This window comes from Atractosteus spatula, chromosome 22 (assembly GCF_055471065.1).
Source record: "Atractosteus spatula isolate fAtrSpa1 chromosome 22, fAtrSpa1.hap1, whole genome shotgun sequence".
Classification (NCBI taxonomy): Eukaryota; Metazoa; Chordata; class Actinopteri; order Semionotiformes; family Lepisosteidae; genus Atractosteus; species Atractosteus spatula.
The window spans coordinates 3,362,549-3,377,655 of NC_142727.1; the positions used below are offsets into that span (position 1 = coordinate 3,362,549).

The window sequence follows — 15,107 nt, forward strand, 5'->3', positions numbered from 1 at the left end:
CTTAATAACACTGCTGTGTAGTGTAATTGTTTTATGCTTTATATCCTTATTTGCTGTAATAAACTGCTGTGAGTGTTAATTGGTTAATTGATTATTCTGGGGTGTGGGATGGTGGGGTACAGGGGTGTGGAGAACCGTGAATCGGGTCCCCCTGTGAGCAGCCACACCAAGCGGCTCGCAGCGCTTCAGCCTCCGGGCACCGGGCTGTCGTGGTCGGGGAGTCGGGAGCCGCTGGTCTGCGGCCTAGACTGCAGCCTCCATCCCCGGCCTCGATTAGAGCCCCGCCAGCCCGAGGACACTCGCAGCCCGGTAGGTGAAGGATGACGCTCGGCGTTGCTGAGGGAACGCGTCCCGTCACCATGGTGACCGAGTCAGGGGGTGTGGCTGGGCTTAAGGGCGGGGTTCAGTGTTAATAGTGTCCAATCAGCGTGTGGAAGAGGTGGGTGTAAGAACGGCCAATCAGAAGAGTGCAAGTTTAGCTCGAGAGAAAAATATCGGCCGAGCCGGCGGGTCTCGAACCCGGGGCTCCGGGGTGGAGATGTGTAAGAGTCGGGGTTTAGCCGAGTGAGCTATACTTCCTGCCAAATCTGGAGTAACTCCACGGTCATACTTATCTAGCAAAATTTCGGTAAACGAAAAAAATGGAAAAAAATAAAAAGCTATCCCTCCTGTTCTTGCGATTCTAAAAGTAGTAGCTCTGCTCATCTACCGTGTTTCGGGTTTTACAAAAGCGTTTCTTTGTGGGATTGAACCCAGGTCTGCATTAACCCCACATTAGTCTGGGGATTTGAACCCGGCCTCTCACCGCACGCAGACCAGCGCGCTACACGACCAGCTACAGCGCCGCGCAGCAAGACAGCGCCGCCAAATATAAAAGCTTTAAAACTGCGATTCACCCCCCGGCCGAGAGGAGGACCCCCTTCTGTAATAAAGACAGAGCAGAGAGCACAGCTGGACTGCAGGAGCCACTGCACAACTGCAGCTCACATGAAGTGAATTCATGATGTTTGTGAAGATTGAGGATAGTTGGAGCTGCGCTCAATCCTGCAGTGATCTGGAGCTGCTGTGATCCTGCACAGTGTTCAGAGGGGCTGTCAGTCCTGCAAAATTCACAGCACCCTGCTTCACTCTGAAAGGTGTTGCAGTGAGTCAGTGTGACTCCATCTGTTTGTATCGAGCAGCTCGGAGTTTGACAGTATGATGGAATTAGACTTGAATTATAGTTGTGGACAATCAGGCTTCACCTTTCCACTGTTCTCTATGAGAATCTCACCCCTCAAAAGGCACAGAGCTCATATCAGAAGTTCCCCCGAAACTCTTCGATATGACTAGCAGAGAGCTCTCTCATCACCACAAAGACCACACTTTCCTTCACAGACACTGGAAATAAAACCCAAGAGCATGGAAGAGGTGTTCACAACCTGATTTGAATTAAAGAACAAAAATAAGATAAAAACAAGTGACTAAAAGTTTGCTCAGGAGTGTTTTATTATGTTAAAACAGTACATTAGTGTAGTGAATTATCAGAATGAAGGAGTGAAGGAACACTCAGCTGATATCGGTGTCCATTCCTGAGGCTGGTACAGATTCTCCAGAGGCCGTCCCTGAGAAAATACCCACAGCAGTGTAGGAGCAGCTCAGAAAGAGGGATCAAAGAGCACAGCACAGTTTACTACAACAGAGAGCATCTCCTTTCAACACAACAACTGACAACACTATTCCACATCACGATGGCAATTACAAGATTGAACAGAGAGAGACAATACAAACATAACACACAGCAAACTGAAGAGATCCAGCAGAGACAAGTTTAACTGTAAGATCTGCACAGGTATATAAAGCAATATATATATATTTAACAGATATTCAAAACATTGTCTATGTCTATAAATATTCAATAACATTGCTGGAAAATTTAACATTTAAATGTTTAGGGAATTAATTTTAAATAAAGATCAAATCAGAACCTGTATTCTCTCTTTATCTATTCTAGTGCTGAGAAAAATCAATATTATAATGTAATAACTAAATCAACAAACACAAATCAACGGGTAATCTCTGTCTGTCTTCTAGATCTCTCATGGACACAGTATAGAGCTACAGAGGAGAGAGACTGGAGCTAAACCAGCAGGTTACTGGTTAAACTGGACCAAACAAAAACCTTTTCCCAGCTCTTCAGCAGCTGCTGATCAAAAACACCTGGATTATCTGCAGACATACACTGACCCCTCCAGGACTGGACACCTCTTACTTACTTTATTGTTCCAGAGGGGAAAGTGTTTTTGCAGACAGGTAAAAGACACAACACAATACACAGCACATTTAACACAACAAGAGCCCATTCATAAAATGTACGATGAGAAAAAATAAATAAAGTAAAATCTACCCTCAGTTCTTACAACTTCTGTTAAAGATGAGCTCTTGTCCTGCCTACCTCCTTCCTCAGGGCTGTGGAGTGGACAGTGGACTGTCCAGCTGGTCCTCATGATCCTCACAACTCAGGAACTCAGCCTTTGGAAAGGTCTGAGCTTCAGTCTTGTTTCTCCAGTAACAGAAGACGCGCTCTGACACACGAGGGTCTCACCATCATCGTCTCCTTCATCATCAAATTCATCTGCACGAAGGTTCACGATCACTGAGGCTCAACGTGTCTGAAGCAGAAATAAAGTTTCCACAGCAACTCGTGTAACGTAGCGCCGTGATTTCATGTGCTCAGAGGAACAAAATACGAGACAAACAGCAATAGTTTACAGCCGCCTTGGATTTTTCTCAAAGAAAGGCGACAACGATTAAATATCTCCTTTTGCTCAATCATGACTCCTTCCTGTTTCTTAGACGCAGAGGAACAACAACACATTTAAAATTCCCGCCCCTCTCTTGAATCTCGGAGTTTATTGGGCAACTGGACCGAGACTCGTCTATAATTGGGAAAACTTATCTTCCACTGACCAATCGCGACATCGCTGGGCTCAATCCAGTGATCTCATTGGCTGTGTATCTTTTTATTCATAAACAGAGAGTACAGACCCCAGTCACATGATCCGGGTGTTTAATACACACCAGACCCTCACTACTGCACTGTAAACCGGCCCTCCGTAGACTCGTGTATCACCACCGCCGCCGTGTGGACAGTTATCGGAATCGACAACCCCTGCTGTAGCCCGATCAATAGGCTTAATTTCAGAATGTTGGTACAGCTGAAATTATTTAAAGATGTAGTAAATGTAGTTAATTTAGTATCCATAGTAACGAATATATATCGAAATATCACGTTAAAACGGTCATATAGCGAGTTGCAATAAGTTATGATTAAGAATTGTACTCATCAAAAGTTTTAATTTTAATTTTTTTTCAAGACTCCGAAAGATAACATTGAAAAATAATCTAGGATACAAATGTTAGAGGATAAAGCGAACAATCAGTTCAATATAGAAGAAAGAAAACACAACGTTCAGCTCACACGTGAAGAAGGCTCCACGGCCGAAACGTTGTTTACTTTCTTCTCTTTTCAGCAGGGAATAAACCTATTACTTGTTTCTTTACAGCCTACGCATGTTGACGCGGCTACCCACCTGAACTACTTCAATCAGTTCAAATGTCGATATTTAAAGTTGCAGTAACACTGTGAAAAGCGATGTCAGAAGGTGACATTTCACAGTGTGGCCGCCAGGCGGAGACATTACTACACGTGTCTATGAAGGGCTGTTTTAATGAAGCCATTTTCAGTTTCCAGCTGTGCTCCACTGAAAGTGGTCATCTGTATCCCGTCCAGCTCCTGGCCCTGAGCCTCAGAGACACAGCAGACACCAGCTCCAGGCCAAGAGTCTCAGACTGACACTCTCACCAGCTCAGAATGAGCCTCAGTGGGATGTTGTGCTCTCTCTCTCTGATCTTCCTGAACACATTTTCATCAAGCCAACAGGTTCAGTGCAGTGTGCTGACTGAAATCATGTTCTCATCACAAATTTTTTACTCTAGTGTCAGTTTTTGTGTTCTTCTCTTTGTCTTCAGTCAGTTTTATTTCTTCCTCCATCACCTGCTGGTTCTGACACACTGGCTCTGTGGCTGGAAATGAACTTGTTTTCCACAACAGTTTGCCTGCAGATCTTTCAGCCACTATTCTGTTAACTGTGCTTCTCTGCCACAGTCCAGAACAGTTTGTCTGACTTATTTCACACAGTCCTGGAGAAATCTATCCCTGCCTGTCACACACACGTCTCTATTGATCTGTCTGGATCAGAGATCTGTCGCTTTCCAGCTATGATTTTAAATATCTGATCAGTTTTACAGCTTGGGGTAAAAGTTGGAGGTCTGTGACCTCTCTTGCATTCACTCTCATTCTACAATTTGCTGAAGGCTGTATTGATCCCTTTGTAATTGATCCTGTATTGATTATTGTGTCTAAACCCCTCTGTACATCTGTACACTCTCATTCTATAATTTGCTGAAGGCTGTATTGATCCCTTTGTATTTGATCCTGTATTGATTATTGTGTCTAAACCCCTCTGTACATCTGTCAAACTCCCTGCGTCTCATTCCAGCTGTAACAGATACAGCTCCTGTCTGAAACAGTCAGTAAGATCATTGTGTATCGACACCCTTGTCTGTCTTTGCCTGCTTGAGTCCCTGCAGATCTCCCTCTGTGAGAATGTGACAATATTCCTCCCGCAGTCCCTGTCTGTCAGGCTGCCCTGAGACAGGACCGACCACAGTGTGGCGCCACTGCAGGCTTGCAGAACAGGACACAGACTCTCCAGTGCCAGGAGCTGCACCTGTGGACACTGATTGTCTGAAGGGCTGATTGGACTGGGAGGATTTTCACATGGGATTGAGGTGTATAAAAGCTGTGTCATAGGCTCAGGAAGGAGTAGCAGTGGGATTCAGGATAGAGTGGTCATGGTAAGAATGAGCAGTTGCTAGTCTTATGCTGTTTGGTGAAAGCCTTTTGGTGTTATTTGTGTTTTTCTTGTTTAACTCTCTAAATGTATTTTTTTATTGTCCTTTTGGTTTCACAGGTTTCTCTTTTTCAAAGCCAGCATCTTCCCTGTGTGATGGTGGCAGTGGGACAGTGCCTCAAGTGGTCATGTGAGGGGCTGCAACCTGGAGTCCTGTGACTGGCCAGTTGACCCACAGGGGTTCAGGAGAGGGAGTCAGGCCAAAAGAGAGCCAGCAGTGTGCTGGAGCTCAGCCTGTCTGAGAGGGAGGAGACAAGAGCCCTGCAGGCAAGTATAGGGCTGTGGCCCAGTCACCTTGCTGCTGGTGGGACTGGTGTGGAGGTCTTTCTAAACCAGGAGCCCAGCTGGTGTGGCAGCTGCTCGTGCTCTGGACAGAACTGGCTCCAGCCTGCAGGACTCTGAGCTCAGGGCTGTGGAGGGGCTGGACTGTCCCAGGTCAGGGTCAGCAGGGGGAGAGGAAGGAGTCTGCTGTGAGCCCAGGGTCTCCAGTGCAGTGGGGAGCTCAGAGCCCAGTGTCTAGAAGTAGTGTGGGAGTATCTGTGTCCCAGAGAGGAGGGTGGACAGTGGTGCCCCAGAGGCCCAGTGGGGTCCTGCCCAGTGCCCCTGGAGAACGAGAGGAAGGACTGTCTGCAGAGGCCAGAGCTGCCAGCCTAGCAGAGGGTGTCCCAGAGGCTTCTCCTGGCCAAGCAGAGGGGGGCTCAGCCTCCCCAGGGAAGAGCTGCTGCCAGGGTCTCTATAGGGAGGAGGAGCTGTTGACCTTCCTGCTGCTTCTCCACTTGTCCCAAGGGCAGCTGTCCTGGCTGGAGCTGTCTCCTGCTACTTCACTGCAGACAGAACTCCTACAGTTGGCAGGTTGAGTACAGAATCAACAATTGGAATGTACTGTTGATCAATATGGCGAAATAATGTAATTCAGCACTGTATGACAGCGGCTGCCTACAAGCCATCAGATCCCTTTTCTTACTGCCCTCAGGTCTGGCAGTAGGAGTGTCTGAGCTCTGGATCAGAAGGTGAGCAGCTCCGAGAGAGCTATGACCCCCATCCCTCTGCCAGTGGGGAGAAGAGCCGGTCCTCCCTTCTCCCAGCCTTCGTCCCTGGAGAGCTGAACCTCTTTGAGGACAGAAGCAGCTCCTGTCCTCCCTGGGAGAGGAGGGGAAAAAAGCAGGGCCAGAAACACAAGGGCTGTGGTTTCTCTCACAGGGAATTCTGTTTAATTTTTATTACAATCTTTTTTTTTTTTTCTTTAGCAATGGAAACATTAGTGTCAGTCCAGTAGATTAGCAGGACTGCAGCCCTACACAGCACCAGCTGTCAGCAGCCAGTGGAGGCTGAGATTGATACTAACTGACCAGGCTGCTGCTTTTCTCTGCAGGGCCTGATGTCTGCGACCAGGTCTCCCCTGGGGAGTGTCTCTCCTGCAGCTTCCCAATTGGAGACTGGGGTCCCGGCCGCAGGAGCTGGAGTACTGGAGCTGCATCTGCTGTCGCTGCCTGCAGGAAACACCCCAGCAGAGCAATCACCCCTGCACCCCACCCAGACTCTTCTCCATTTTCTGCAGAGCTGTGATACACGGGAGAAGTGAGTCTCTTGAAAATAGAAAACCAGTGTTCAGTTAATAAAGAGCTAAAAAATGAAACCCCAGTTCTATTATTCCTACACTTCTGGGCTCGTGTGTGACTTCAGCTGGTGCTCTGTTGGCACTGTGCCTCTTCCTTCACCCACCTGAACCAATAAACCTACCACTACAGCTCACAGGAATAGGGCAGCAGTTAATCACCTATGTGGTGTCATCAGCCCCTGTGGGAGGAGAGGGCATCAATCAGGAAGGTCAGACCACAGAGAGAGAGGAGGTGGGGGTCCGAGAGGAGGGAAGGGCTTCCTCAAGACCCTCTCCAGAGGAGGGGCTACAGGTGCTGGGGTTGGGAGGACAGGTGGTGCTCTGATCCTCAGACAGCAGTCAGCACAGCAACACGCCTCCGGCCAGTGGGGCGTTGGGTCAGGGAGAAGAGGGTTGTGCACCTTGCAAGTGAAGCCAGAATGAACTATCAAGGCAACAGGCTTCCCCACGGAGAGGAGGGGTGACGGCTGACCGCTCCCCCAGGCCCCACAGACCCCAGAGCGGGACCACAATGTCTCCCAGCTCCGAGCCTCCTCCCTCAGGGCCACGGGGAGCTGGAGAGCCCCCGGAGCTCTTTACCTCTGACCCCTGGCAGACTCGGGTCTCACTGCGGCAGAACACGGCCTGTGTGTGGACGTGGGGTCCCAGCTACGCCCCTGGACAGCCTCTGCGCTCCGACACCGGCGGAGTCACGGGCGGCTTGCAGAATTCAATTCAAAGCAATTTATTTTTACATAGTGCCTTTCACAACAAGGTTGCCCCAAGGCACTTAACAAAACAAGTGACCGTACATGTTGTGAATACAGAACAGAAAAGACCAGAAGACAACGGAGGAGAGGAACCACAAACTCCTCAGTAAGGAGAAAAGAAACCTCTAGGGGTCCAAGGTCAACTGTCTGCCCAACCCCTTTAGGCATGCTAAAATTATACAGTTAAAAAAGGGAGAAATGAATGAAGGTATTAATCCATCCATTGTGTATTCTGTATGTCAGTACTCCATGCAGATCGCTGTAGACCAGCAAAATCCTCATAAACGATAGCTATATCCACGATATCCCTCCTGGATCCAAGGCAGTGATGCAGCATCCAACCCAGATGGTACCCAGCCTGGGCGCCATCCAGACATGTGGGGAGGAGAATAGGATAGTTTGATCAGAACAGATGTGTCTACCTGGTGGGCCAACATAGAGACACACATGGCATGTACAGCAGCACCAGCAGCCATGGTTGCAGCAGGCTATAATGTAAGGTGTGAGCAGGCTAGGCTAAAGTAATAGGTCTTTAGTCTGGATTTGAATACTGAGATCGACTCAGCGTCCTGAACATGGGGTGGGAGACTGTTTCATAAGCAAGGGGCCCTGTAAGTTAAGGCTTTACCTCCAACTGTTTATTTATTAATGCGTGGAATACGAAGAAGACCTGCATTCTGTGATCTAAGCGGCTGACTTGGATGGTAAACGAATAAGTTCCATTAGATAGACAGTGCCTGATCTCGGAGAGCCCTGTAAGGAAGTAGAAGGATTTTGAAGTCCGCCCTGTACCTGACAGGAAGCCTATGAAGAGAGCTAAGTATGGGGATTATATGGTCATACTTTCTGCTCCTGATAGTAGGGCATTGCAGTAGTCTAACATGCTGTGTACAAGAGCATGTATTAATTTCTCTGTCTTGAGTGGAGAAAATCTACCTTAATTTTGCAATATTTCTGAACTGTAGGAAGCATGTTTTCGATACTGTTTTAACATGAGAATTAAATGAGAGCCTTTAACGCCTAGGTTACGTGCTGAGTCTTTGAGGCAAATTTTTTAATCCTCTGAGTGAAGTTCTGAAGGTATAGTAGTTCTATCAGTATTGTTGCCTCCAACAGAACAGAGCTGCAGAATTCCAACAACACCTGGAATTACAGCGGAGAACTTCCAACAGTTATTCTCACAGGCTTTTTATTCACCAACAAGAGGATACACACATAAAGCCTAAACACGACACAGCAATTGACAGTGACATGATTTTCCACGTGGTTAACTCTCTACACTGTGCCAGTACAGATGGAGGAAATCTAAACTAGTCAGTAAAAACACAACAGACAGCTCGTAATCCACACTGGAAGACTGGATCACCTTCTTTCACCAAATGAAATCAGGTTTGAGTGAGGTTGTAAATCCAATCCCAGCTCACCAGTATCTGCTAAACCTCTCTACCTGTAACCTGAGAGAAAGCTGCTCTTTTTCTTGACGGAAATCTCCCTCACAGCACTGATCCACTGTTCACATGTTGGGGGCTTATCAGTAAACCCAGTTTCTTCTGATTGTTGTCTTACTGGCAGCTAAAGGATTAGCTAGTATAAATCTACCCTTTACTTCCAAGTAATCAAAAGTAAAACCACCTAAACACACCAGGGAGACGGAGAATAGCATGTTTAAGTTCACTATATTATTAAGGGTTAATTTAGATGTTGCCTGTATTGTTGAATTTCCAGGCAGGACAGGATTATGTGTAAATGCGTCTCTATTTGCACTCCAAACAACCTCCAACACTGTGAACTGCTTCCTTTTTGATGCGTTTGAATTTTAGGATGCATAACTAAATGTCAGGTTTTTCCAACAGAAGTTTCCCCAAATTTGTGAACTTGTTGAAATCTGTATCTGTTTATCCACTGATCTACAGGTTTGACCATTTTCTTTAAATATATTCTGCAGAATCTTCTCATCACACAATCAATATTATGCTCCAGTATTGATATTAAGTTACTTGATGAGCAGCTATAAAGCAGTCAAGCGGTGTCTTACCTGGGCCTGTAAGTGGCTGTTTCATGAGATCTTCAGATGAGAGGGGTCGCTGCTCTCTGTCAGCACACCTGTCACACAGCGCTGGGTCACGACGCTGCACAGAGCCAGAGACAGGGCTTCACCTTGAAGTCTTATCGAAGGCAGTCAGAGCTGCGACTTCAGAAGTCAGGGTGAAGAAAAAGAAAGGATTACGAGCTGATAGTGAGGGCAGCATGCTGGTAGAGTGGCTAGCACTGCAACCTCACAGCACTGGGGCTCTGTGTTCAATTAATCCACCTGGCAGCATCGATGCTCTGTGCAGTTATGTATACCCCAGTGGACTGGTACCTGCTGGCGCTCTGTGCAGTAATGTATACCCCAGCGGACTGGTACCTGCTGGTGCTCTGTGCAGTAATGTATACCCAGGAGAGTCAACAGTACAGAGGGACACATTGTGCTCTCAATGCCTGTACTGTGTCCCCCAACTCTTCTGACATAAACTACAGCACAGAAATCAGACCTAGACTCTCACTCCTCCCCAGACTATTCTGAGACTAACTACAGCACAGAATTCACAAATGGACACACCTCCTCTCACTCTTCCCCAAACCGTTCTAAAACAAAATACAGCACACACAACGAATCACAACTGGACTCTCAATCCCTCAGCCTATCCAAACACATCGTAGACAAACTACAGCTCAGGAATCACAGCTGAACTCTCACCCCCAATTCACCCTGCCCAAACTCGTATCAGATAAAATACAAATCAAGCTCAGAAATCACAGCTCGCCATACTCTACTGAGAAAAACTGCAGCACAGAAATCACAGCTGAACTCTCACACCCTCTCACCCTCCCCAAACCCTTCCAAGATAAACTACTGCACAGAAATCACAGCAGAGCTCTTAATCTTCTCACGCCTACCTAAACTCATTTGAGACCAACTACAGCACAGAAATCACATCTTCCACTAAGAAAATCTACAGCACAGAAATCACAAGTACAAATGTGTTGATCAGCTTTTCAGCAACAGTTAGCAGTCACATAAGATGTAGTCAAGCCATATATCTCAAGCCTGAATCAAGTATCACCGTCAAGTTTTTCAATATAGCCTGAAGCTCAAGTACAGTACCATCTACTGACAGGGTTACAGCACTGGCTTTACTAAGTTGAAATCAGACACCAGAGAGGACTGGGAATATCTGTGGGCAGCTGGGCTCTGTTTTACAGGGGTGGGAAGTGCTCAAGACCCTCACCGGCAACTAACATGTTTTTGTTTTGTTCTGGGGAGCTTTGCAATGACTGATACTGTGTCCAGCGGTTATGTCAGAGGAGAAAGAAATTGCCTGCTGTTTTCATTTGCAATATATTTTTTGGGCGTTTTCAATGCAAGGTTGTAATTCCAGGAAAGCTGAAATCAAAGCAATGAAATATTTGTGCCCACCAAAAGGACTCAAAGAATGATAATACTTGTAAATAGTTAAACCCGAGCACAAGAACTGCACATTCTCACGGGTAGATTTGCGTATGATGGTGTTGAAAACAGGAAAAATGAGAAGAAACACATGGAAGATACATTAAAACATAAAATATTAATGTCTCGTGTGCAAAGTCCACAGGGCACACCACCCCAGACAGGGATCTTCAACACTGCGCTGGGGCAAAGCCCTCAGAACTCTAGCAGAGAAGAGTGCAGATGAATGGGTTTGACGCAGTGATTTAAGAGCTGGGGCAGAGCCCTCTGACCTCTACTACCCACAAGGAACAGTGAGCTGGAATACCCTGGATAATCACTGTTCTCACTGTAATACCCTGGAACTGTGCTGCAGGACAAGAGCTAATCATCCTCATGAGGAACATATTTACCAGTGAAAACAGCCTGGGGAATACATTTTATATGACTGGAGAAAGGTTCCGAATGTTTTTTTGATGGTTTGGATATTATTAAATCTGTGCTTTTCAGAAACTTTGTAGCGTTCTGACAGGTAATTATTTGTTTTACGGAATACAGAAATGCATACAAATAGAATAGTTTTGGACTAACATCTAATCTTTCCGAATTTTACGAGCCCCCAGGACGTGAGAGCAGGGAAAGACACACAATTCCCTTACAGCAAAACATTCACATGCAAGTCTGTGAGCAAACTCTTGAAACATCTTTCTTTTTAAAACGTTTACAGTCGATATAAAGACGCCGCTCCTTTCTGGAATATCTGAACTGCATTTCGAGTTCGTCTCTTCCTCCGTCCTCTGCACCATTTCATATAGATTTTAAAACCAGTAAATTAAATGAGCAAATTAAATTCACTCCTTTAACTTGCGTTCCGTTTAATATTTATTAATGACCCGACAATAAAACCGCTATCAGACAGCAAGAATAAATAATTTAACTCACCAGAGATCCACAGCTGAAATCGTGTGGACTGCAGTTCTTATTTTAAAGATATTTGCTTTGTTTTCCAGACAAGCGTGTCTTGTTTTTCTCCCCTTAGCGTGTCCCGATCCACTCTCTCCTGCTCCCTCTGCTGGACAATCGTGGTCTTTGCACCCAGGAGCTCCGCCCTGGTTCAGCTGTAACCTTACAAACAGGGAGATACTTTTCTATCGGTCCTGTAACAGTTTCTCAGTCAAAGCGACTGCTTTTTCTCCCAAAAAGAATTTGAATATTTAATTATTTCTTTAAAACGTTTACAACCGTTTTGTGCAATATATGCCAGGGACTTGTGCAATACATTTATATTTAAATTGTGCAATACAACTTTTCTGTGGACTGTTCTGTTCTGGTTTAGTTTTTGTGTTCTGGACTGTCAGTAACTCTTCTTAGTGCACTTCTCACTGTACTGGTTGTATTATTATTAATGTATCCTTCGTTACACTGTGGCTGTGTTGACTGTGTTAAGCTGCTGTTGCACTGCAATTTCCCTCACGGGATCAATAAAGTATCTATCTTTCGAAATATTTAAATGTTTTGCAGCGTCTTCACAGCATAGGGTCAGTTTGACAATTTTACTGTATGTGATTCATCTGTTTTCTATAGTAAAGACTTGTATAATAGTAATACCTAAAATCCACAGAAGCATTTCAATATCCTGCATTTTCAAAACATAATCCATATCAAGATAAACAGCAACTTTTTATCGAGACCCGTGTTTCGCTTAATTAAGATCCGAAAGAATTGTTTCAGGTCAGACATAGGGACAAACAGAGGCTATTTTATGGAAGCTCGCACGATTTATACTGCCTAAAAACATGCAACCATATAATAAGAGGACATAGACGCAGTCGATTTCTAATCATTAAAACACAAACTAAAAATAAAAAGGAGAAAACAGGCAAGCGGACCTGGTTGAGACACGATCCCTCCTTAAACTCTGACTCGTGCAGCAGCAGAAACATTAACCTCTTACCTGCCGGAGAGCCGATAGGCACGAACAGCACTGGTTTTCGCGTTATGTGACGTGAAATCCCTATTAAGTAGACATAAATAAGAAATTTCGGATAAAGTAATAACATGCACACACACAAAAAAAACTAATGACTGCCCCTTCTCGAGTCTGTGGTTGGCTCTTAAAAGAGCCTTTGGGTTCGTAGATCCGGGACAGGCGGGCCGGGTTTACTTGGAGCTGGTGTACTTGGTGACGGCCTTGGTGCCCTCGGACACGGCGTGCTTGGCCAGCTCACCGGGCAGCAGCAGGCGCACGGCGGTCTGGATCTCCCGGGAGGTGATGGTGGAGCGCTTGTTGTAGTGCGCCAGGCGGGAGGCCTCGCCGGCGATGCGCTCGAAGATGTCGCTGACGAACGAGTTCATGATGCCCATGGCCTTCGACGAGATGCCAGTGTCCGGGTGCACCTGCTTCAGCACCTTGTACACGTAGATGGCGTAGCTCTCCTTCCTGGACCTCTTACGCTTCTTGGTGCCCTTGCCGGCAGTCTTGGTCACAGCTTTCTTTGAGCCCTTCTTGGGAGCGGACTTCGCTGGTTCAGGCATCTTCACAAACAGCACTTTATGAAAACAGGCTTGAGCTCTCTGGAATCTGCAGCCCCGTTTTTATAGCAACCGCATGCAAATCAGCTCAGCACAGAAGGCGGCTCATTGGTCAGCGAGAGAGCTGCTCTCCTATTGGCTGCGCTCTGCGCCAATGAAATTCAAACGGCTGAGCGCCCGAGCCGCTCGCTCTGACTCCAGGCGCCTCTCTCTCCCCTCCGCCCGCGCACACAGGAACAAAGGGCCGTGTGATCCGTTTAGCACTACGTGCAGATTTTCTGAAATCCGACTCTCATTACGCTGATGTCCCCTACCCTAGAAAAAAATGTGATCGGCGTAAAATGTGCGATTTGTGCAAACTTGGAGTCAAAAGGACTCTTGGTGATATTCTCGTGTAGATTTAGACCTAATTCCGCGCACAACACAAAAACACAGAATTCGGAATGGAAAATGTAGTGTACTACTGTGTATGAGGGTCATGAATAACTGACATAAAGCATTCATCGTTGAAGTAGTACATATCTCGTTCTCCACCCCTTATGTAGCATTGAATAAACAATCCAGCTGTTAAAAAGTCCAAAATGTAAGGACGTCTTTTAAAACGCTTAAAAGGAAATGCTTCACCCAAACTAACTGTCTTTATAAACGTTCTTAAACCATTTCATTGAAATCTCGATCACATGGATTGTCTGAGGTTCATGGCTAGTTAGCACAGTGGTCCTCACAGATCTGTACTGCAGTATAAATGCTTCTTCTGGGGTGAAATGAAGAGCGATGGAGGGACCAGTAAGCTGCTGCTTAACTGCGAACAGACACCGAATTCGTAAAACGTATAGTAGTGTAAGGGGTTTTAATGCCAGTTGTTCTTGTATCATTAAAATAATCCCATGCACTTAAACTTTCAAAGGTAGATATGAATGCTTTAAAATAGATGTAGAGCAAAAAGGGGACGTGTGTCGGTGGGTAACTGCAGCAGTGTAGTCGTGCGCGAATGGGCTTTTACATGAGGGGGTAGAAAACCGCTTCTCAGTACGGATTTCACTTATCACCTAACCAAACGAGAATTGTGCCTCGTACAGCCTATAGTGGAATATATGAACCCTCTCGAGTGTTGTGGTGGCTCTGAAAAGAGCCTTTGTGTTCAAGGGGAAAGATCCTGCAGCGGGCGGTCCGTGTCTAAGCGCGCTCCCCGCGGATGCGGCGGGCCAGCTGGATGTCTTTGGGCATGATGGTCACCCTCTTGGCGTGGATGGCGCACAGGTTGGTGTCCTCGAAGAGCCCCACCAGGTAAGCCTCGCTGGCCTCCTGCAGAGCCATGACGGCGGAGCTCTGGAAGCGCAGGTCGGTCTTGAAGTCCTGGGCGATCTCTCTCACCAGGCGCTGGAAAGGCAGCTTGCGGATCAGCAGCTCGGTGGACTTCTGGTAGCGGCGGATCTCCCGCAGAGCCACGGTGCCGGGCCTGTAGCGGTGGGGCTTCTTCACGCCGCCGGTGGCGGGGGCGCTCTTGCGGGCAGCCTTGGTGGCCAGCTGCTTCCTGGGCGCCTTGCCGCCGGTGGACTTGCGAGCGGTCTGCTTGGTTCTCGCCATCTTCCTCGCTACTATTCGCAATCAGCACTGTAGTAAGAACTGTAGCCCGCACTCGGGTTTATATGCGCAGGCAGCCCCGTCCTGATTGGTTGAAAAGTACAGGGGAAGGAGGGTGTAACTCGCTGATTGGATGGTTTAAATCCGAGCGCGCAGCTCTTACACTCCTCGCGTCACGTCTCCAGTTCTCTTGGTTTAAT

General features: G+C 46.8%; 2 protein-coding genes across 2 annotated transcripts; both read right to left on the bottom strand.

Annotated features, from left to right (window-relative positions):
* Nucleotides 1–12,951: 12,951 nt before the first annotated feature.
* Nucleotides 12,952–13,326, bottom strand: LOC148816616 (histone H2B-like). Its single transcript, XM_088940065.1, has one exon. The coding sequence runs from the start codon at nt 13,324–13,326 to the stop codon at nt 12,952–12,954; it is 375 nt and encodes a 124-aa protein (XP_088796191.1).
* A 1,173-nt stretch (nt 13,327–14,499) lies between these two features.
* On the bottom strand, nt 14,500–14,910 carry LOC148816617 (histone H3). Its single transcript, XM_088940062.1, has one exon. The coding sequence runs from the start codon at nt 14,908–14,910 to the stop codon at nt 14,500–14,502; it is 411 nt and encodes a 136-aa protein (XP_088796188.1).
* Between the last annotated feature and the right edge of the window lie 197 nt (nt 14,911–15,107).